Here is a 6,810-nt window from a genome sequence, read left to right as displayed (position 1 = left end):
CAAACCGCTAGCCGGTCGCTCGTCCGTCCGTTCGTCCATTGTTGTGGATGGTCATAGTACTAAATGATTGATGCTATGAAACTGATGGATGATATCAATTCTCAGGCGGTAGATTGTTGTTCAAGATTATTTTAGAGTACTTTCTTCTACTACTCCCTCCGTCTAAGAATAAATGTCCCATATTTAACCAGTTCGGATTTTAAGAAATCATTTGACTTTATAAAGAAAAATGGATATAAAATGTTAGTGGAATATGAGTCTTACTTTTAGATATTAATTTTATTATAAAATGAGACCTTTAATGGCGGAAGGAGGAGTATATTTTTATTTTGTGATATTGACTTTTAATATCACGAACTTTACCTGAGTCTGTTACTTTTCATCAGCGAAAAAATAAATAATATCCTGGTACAAATTTTTTTTTGTAATTTTCCGACAATAACTTCAAGCATCAAGGTATTCAATCTATTTCAAAAAATTTCTTCAATCCATTAATATAGTCTGAATTTTTATGCCGGTGGAAAATAACAAATTTGGATAAAGTTCATATTTGGGCCTTATTACATACAAATTGTTGAATGGTAGGTATGATTTGGACTCGGCCCACGAAGAATAAAAGGCCCAAATCTGCAGATTCCATGTTATTGATTTGAATTAGGAGGATGGTTGGTGGTGTTCCATTGGTGATACCATTCTCAACGGTCAGCTCACTCAGCTCAGCTCAGCTCAATGGGAGTTCGATCGCGCAGCTCCACTTCCGACACCACCACACGGCTGAAGAGAGAAGATTTCCGCCGCACCAAACACGACTCTGCTTTCTCCCATTGGAAGGTCATCTCTCCTCAATTTTACAATCTTTCTATTTCTAGCTGCATAACCTCTTTTATCCATGCTTTTTCAATTGTGCTCTTGACGAATTAATTCATCTGGTTTCTCTGGTTGATGAATTGATTAATTAGCTGCATCGAAGCAAGCTGAGGGCGTAGATCTATTTAGATAAAAATTCAAAATACATAGAAACTACCATTAGTATCTCCCCCTTTGATATCTGGATTTATGTATTACTCACACTTTCAAAATAGATGCTTATAAGTTATAATCGCTATTAGCATTTGTTCGGAAATTAATTGCCATAGGAATGAGACTGACAATTGATTTCAAGTAATTTTTAAAGCAAGAGTTGAAGGAGATGCATTAGTTAGATGCTGATGTATAGCATTGTTATGATCAGATTCTAATAGGAGCTTTCGATTGGGAAGACCTTTCGATGGGAAAAGAAGGAGTAGAAAGGTACAGGACGCAAAACCTCCCCAACTGGACTTCATGTCCAGGAGTTTATGAGCTCGGGGTTGCACAATCTGGAAAAGAAACCAGAAAACTGGACTCAGCTTCTGTCATTCCCGTTTATCTTGGACAGGCCGATAATCTTAGGATCAGACTGCAGCAGTATGGCCGTGACGGTGCCCATTTGGAAAATGGATGTGCAACTAGCAAGACCGTTAATTGTTGCCAAAGTGTTTCTGCTCATAAGGGACTCAGATTGTTTACAGATATATTCTCAAGAGGGCTGCCAATCGTTTATAGATGTGCTCCTGTAAGTACTATATTTGTGTTTCCTCAACATAATTGTCCCGTTGCAGAAAATTGAGAAACTTGCATTGCACCAACTGTATTATGATTATGTTTTGATCATGATCTTCATCTTAATCTCTCATAAGTTTGCTTATTCGGGACGTGGATAAAGAAAATTGTGATCCATTCCCCAAAATATCGTCTATCTCGTTACTGTAAAGACAAAATAGGAGATATTTAACTAATTATTTGAATCTATGGTACCTGAAACTCGGGATGGCAAGCCGGCTGATTCAAAATTGTAGTTGTGCATGAAATTGTCGAAATGATGCATACGCCGTATGTATAATTGTAAATGTAATGATACTTGGTGCTTCTCCAGTAAAGCATGGACAATTAAGGTAGTTTGTTGTGTGTAATCAAAAGTCTAAACTCAAATTGAATCCTTGGATAACATATCAATTTTTTATGTTGCTTATATGTCTTAGTATCGGACTTGGTCTCATTTCTCGAATTCTGTTTTCAGATGAAAAGTAAGAAAGACGCCGAGATAACTGAGAAACAGCTGCTTGACAGATTTGATTATGCGTGGAACAAAGGCAGCAATGTTTCACGCCGCCAAGATGATATCTACAAAAAACTTGAACGCCTTGAAAAAGGATCCAAGTTTTCTCTTCTTGCTAAAAAGTTTCTCTTCTCCAATCAGAGGGAAGTGGGCATTAGAATCACGAACGGCTCTAATTTAAGTGGAACGGGTAATAGTACAATATTCTCGAGAATGCTTGGAGTTAGGAGGTTGCAGGCAAGACCAGTACAATCTGATTGTGGTGATAATATTTGTGGAGTTGCCACTGGTCTCGGATCTGTTTGCACTTCATCGCCAGTTGCAGGAAGAAAACGATGTGCTGTGCACAAAGGGCTGAGAATCAACGGCTATAGTTTAAAGTTGGATACAAAAGTAAGTCTCCCTCGTAATGCAGCCAGCCTGAAATCTGGTGTAGAAACCGATCAAGAGTTTAACGATTTTCAAGATCAGACACGGAGATATATCACAGAGAACCATCATCGTTGTGAGAAAGCCACTAGCAAAAGGTTTAACCTCACTTGTGGATTTATTTTGGAAGATGGCTCTCCTTGTAAAAGATGCCCTGTTCAAGGAAATAAAAGGTGTTTGGAGCATAAAGGAAGGAGGATCCGCAGATCCAAACTAAGCTCGTAGATGAAGAATTATGGGAACGTTGCATAGTTATCAGTCGACTTAGTTAACCAACGCAAATTTTTCAACTCGTAAGCTCTGGTAGACAGCCGATTGTTGGAAAGATTGACTACATACTTAGATATGAAATCGATGCAGCGATGGAAAGGTTCATAATGAGAACGAAATTGATCAGAGCTGCAGAAATAACACTTAGACCGACTTCATTTTGTGCGAAATTGCACGTTGAGGAGGATGAGGGTGTCATGTATGAAGGGCAAATTCCAGAATGTTGTATTTAATTGGAAAAATTTGTTGTAAACTTGTAACAATATTAAGAAGAACAAGTCTTCTTGAGTTTCCCTGTTTCCGGCTGAATTTTGAGGATGAAACCTCAATAAAAATCATTTAAGCTTAAATTCGGTTGGAGGCATAAAGAATTCGGGTTTCAATCCATAGATGTTGAAATCAACCTCTTCGAGTTTCCATGTCTCCTGCAACTCCCGTTTGTGGTTTGCAGACTGTTCCCCGTATCGAAAAACGGTGAAGAAAGTCTTGCCACCGTGGGCGATGTTGACGCCATCGACGAGCTTGTAATCTTCGATGACAGACTCGGTGCTGGTCTCCCAGAAAACGTCTCCATCTTCCTTGCACGTCTTGACAGAGAGCAGCCTGGAGTCCTCGAGCTTAACGAGGAGGCCCGATCTCTGGCTGAAGTAGCCCCATATGGTGTGGTGGATGATCTCATGCTTCGGGCTGCTCTGTGCCTCCAGCGTGGACTGGTTGGTGTCGATCTTGAGTATGAAGCAATCCTCGTCGTTGATGATCTTTTCGCCAATGCAGACGGCGTCTATGAACAAATTGGCCGCGGCTCGTGGATCCAATCCCTGCTAGTAGTAGGATTCAGAGTGTGGCAGAGTACACACTTTCCTTTTTTGGTTTGTCCCAACTAAGATGATTAATTGTTAAAAATTGAAACACATTTATCTCCACTTTATTCTATCTCTCTTACTTTAAAATTAATATGCATATAATCCCATACCACCCAAGGAAGGGATCATCAAATAAGATACCTGTAAGAATCGGCGTAGTAATCGGGGTGGGCCCTTGGAGATGGGCCTAAGTTGGTTGGAGGACTGTCTCCAGGAGAGTTTGCCGTTGCTACCGGAGATGATTTTGGAGCCAGAAATGAGCATCTCTAGGCACCACTTGTCGGGATTCTTCTGCCAGAGGACGAAGCCTCCAGCCTGTTCATTGCTCTTGGTCTTGACGGACTCGTCCCCCTGGTAGAACTCGGAGGCGCTGATCTTCACCTGCCCGACCACGCACATGCTGCTAAGGGCATTCAGCGCCGCCTGCCCACCCATCGCCGCTATGTACTGCTGCACGATGTACTTGGCCGTCGACGCCTCCTGCATTGCATGCACACACGCTCAGTCACAGACAAAGCAGGACTACTACTACCACCACTACTATTACTACTACTTAATATCTGAGGCCAAAAGGTCTCAGGTACAACAAGTTAGCGCAGCCTTTAAATTTAAATTTTCTTTTTAGTAAATAAATTTAAGTTTAAAGGTCGCGCCAACCTAAGACCTCTGGCCAACTCACACACTGCTACTACTGCTACTACTACTGACGATGGAGGCGTGCTTGACGGCGCGCTCAATGGAACGGTCCACCTTGATCTGGAAGGGGAGGATGGGGCACCCCACGATGCTAAGAATGAAGCTCATCTCGTTGTACCTTCCCACGACCAGCGGTGACGACCACTTGTCCGCCGTCTGAGCCTTCATCCACGCGGACATCGCCTGCCACCGCTGGGCCCCATTGCTGCCCAATGGGCTGAACATCTCCTCCGGGATCGGCACCTCCAGCACCGTCTCCAGCGTGTCCTCGCGCTCGAAATTCGGGCATATTTTCCGCATTACTAATTTCTGCTTGTTCTTCGTCGACGCCATTTTTTCTCAGATTGCACAAAAACTCTTGCAAATGATCAACTTTTTTTTTCTTTTGTTTCTTTCAAAGGATTTTTAGGTGGGTTGGCGTTGTTGTAGGAGTCGTGTGGGCACGATGATTTTATTTTACTTGAAATGTGATATGTTTTTCGAAATAAATTTGTGTTTGGAAGAATACAAGATCCGAGTGATCCTCTTTGATTATTTATCATGCCCACGTGCCCTATTGTCTATGACATAAGAAAATACATACACACTAAATTTACAAGAACCAGATTGTCTTCGATTATTGATTTTATCCAATTTTTATTTTTAACTTGATTTTTGAATATAAGACTACATTTTTGCGTGATTCTATATTTCTATCCATGGTTCACGTATGTAATTGTTAATGCTCACACATCAATGAAAATATATTTGACATTTTGTCTATACTAAGTCAATTTTACAATTTACAATCATTTCACTGAAAATGATTCATGGCTAGTAAATGAAAGTTGTAACCATAATATCATGGAAAAACTAAATAATCATGTTTGAAAAAAAATGAAACGCAATATTATATTTAATTAATAGAATTCAGGGAATTATGGTTAAAGTATTTCCTTCTTTTATTTGTTGATTTGGATAAATCCTATGGTTAACATCCCTTCAAATTTAGTAAGAGTGTTTATACTTAACTCTTGAAGCACCTCTACAAAAGTTTTTGATCTTACAACTTCAATTAGAATGTTGACTAACTGATTTTTCAGATTAGATGAATGGATGTTCCATAACTCCCAACATAATTATTTTATCTTTGATGAGGTGCCTTTCAACTTCAACATTCTTGGTTCTATCATGATGAATTGGATATTTGGATATATTGATCGCCTCATTATTATCACAAAAAATCTGGCAGGTTTTGGTTGATATTCACATTGATCAAGAGTTACCTTTTTTTGCTTATCTTATTTTTTTAGACAAGGACTTGCAGCCCCCATTGCTCCATCAGTTGGCTTCAACATCAAATCTTCTAGCTAACCATCCTTACTCGGAAGTTCAAATATTGTGTATACTACTCCCTCCATCCTACAAAAATACGCACTCTTTCATTTTTAGTTCGTCTCATAAGAATATGCATTTTCTAAGTTTGGAAACTCTTTTATCTCTATTGAGATGAGATCCATTCTCCACTGACAATACTTTAATTATTTTTTCTCTTTACCTCTCTCTTACTTTACCATTTTTGCATTAAAACTCGTGCCAAATTCAAAGTGCATATAATTTTTTTGGAACGGAGGGAGTATCAAACTTCTAAACAAGAGAGAGATGAAGGAAGTAGTGGTGTTTGAGATTTAATCTCACTGTGATTTTTCTCTTAAGTAAACCCTAGCACCTCACTCTCGAGCTTCGGTGCTGTTGATGGTATGGTCTGTTCCACCCCCGACACCCAATAAATATTATAAAAATTAAAATAAGAAGAAAAATCAATCTATAATAGTACTAACAAACTAAAACTGTATGCCTTCACAAAATAAATACTAGAATACATATGAAAGAGAGTGTTAGGTTTGGACAATATTAGACTATTTATGAACTAACTACTCCCTCTCTATGTTTCACGCTATCTCACTCTAAGTGATACATTTTTCTTTTTAGGATGTCCTACTCTAAATGTGTCTCATTGTAAGTGATACATTTTCCTTTTCAGTATGCGTTATTCTAAATAACATATTTTTAAATATAAAAACATCACACTCTATATATTTTTCCTCTCTTTAACTTTATTTCTCCAATTTACTTACAAAACAATACTACGTAAAATCCCATGCTGAATTAGCAATGTTCCACTTAGAATGGGACGGAGGGAGTATATCACTTTTGATTTCGAAAATTGGCTTGAAAAATAAAAAGGATTTCCCTATTAAATAAAGATTTCATTGGTCTAATAATACTAATCTCTATTTCTCACAAAAATATGTATTATTTTTTTAGTCCGACCCATAAAAAATGCATTTTAATTACTTTTTTCTTTTCATCTCTTTTATTTTACTAATTTCAACTAAAAGTGCGTACTTTGTGGGAGTGTGTAATAAAAGTTTG

The 6,810-nt window shown here is 38.5% G+C and overlaps 2 protein-coding genes across 2 annotated transcripts; one reads left to right on the top strand and one right to left on the bottom strand.

Moving 5' to 3' along the window:
* Positions 1-696: 696 nt before the first annotated feature.
* Positions 697-3,154, top strand: LOC121750836 (protein EFFECTOR OF TRANSCRIPTION 2-like). The gene is made up of 3 exons (XM_042145454.1): positions 697-831; positions 1,232-1,594; positions 2,099-3,154. The coding sequence occupies exons 1-3, from the start codon at positions 730-732 to the stop codon at positions 2,789-2,791; spliced, it is 1,158 nt and encodes a 385-aa protein (XP_042001388.1). The 5' UTR covers positions 697-729; the 3' UTR covers positions 2,792-3,154.
* Positions 3,155-3,160: 6 nt separating this feature from the next.
* Positions 3,161-4,725, bottom strand: LOC121750837. The gene is made up of 3 exons (XM_042145455.1): positions 4,408-4,725; positions 3,841-4,179; positions 3,161-3,654 (listed from the first exon to the last, which is right to left on the bottom strand). The coding sequence occupies exons 1-3, from the start codon at positions 4,693-4,695 to the stop codon at positions 3,172-3,174; spliced, it is 1,110 nt and encodes a 369-aa protein (XP_042001389.1). The 5' UTR covers positions 4,696-4,725; the 3' UTR covers positions 3,161-3,171.
* Between the last annotated feature and the right edge of the window lie 2,085 nt (positions 4,726-6,810).

Source organism: Salvia splendens, chromosome 10 (genome assembly GCF_004379255.2).
Source record: "Salvia splendens isolate huo1 chromosome 10, SspV2, whole genome shotgun sequence".
In the NCBI taxonomy this organism is placed as follows: domain Eukaryota; kingdom Viridiplantae; phylum Streptophyta; class Magnoliopsida; order Lamiales; family Lamiaceae; genus Salvia; species Salvia splendens.
The sequence above is the reverse complement of the archived record's forward strand: the minus strand, read 5'-3'. Positions and strand labels throughout refer to the sequence as shown.

Excerpts from the sequence above, each read along its gene's own strand:
- LOC121750836 (XM_042145454.1), top strand. The coding sequence starts at position 730 with ATGGGAGTTCGATCGCGCAGCTCCACTTCCGACACCACCACACGGCTG. Across the intron at positions 832-1,231 it reads CTGCTTTCTCCCATTGGAAG|ATTCTAATAGGAGCTTTCGA; the intron begins GTCATCTCTCCT and ends TGTTATGATCAG. Across the intron at positions 1,595-2,098 it reads TCGTTTATAGATGTGCTCCT|ATGAAAAGTAAGAAAGACGC; the intron begins GTAAGTACTATA and ends TTCTGTTTTCAG.
- LOC121750837 (XM_042145455.1), bottom strand. The coding sequence starts at position 4,695 with ATGCGGAAAATATGCCCGAATTTCGAGCGCGAGGACACGCTGGAGACG. Across the intron at positions 4,180-4,407 it reads CCGTCAAGCACGCCTCCATC|GAGGCGTCGACGGCCAAGTA; the intron begins GTCAGTAGTAGT and ends CATGCAATGCAG. Across the intron at positions 3,655-3,840 it reads TACTACGCCGATTCTTACAG|GGATTGGATCCACGAGCCGC; the intron begins GTATCTTATTTG and ends TACTACTAGCAG.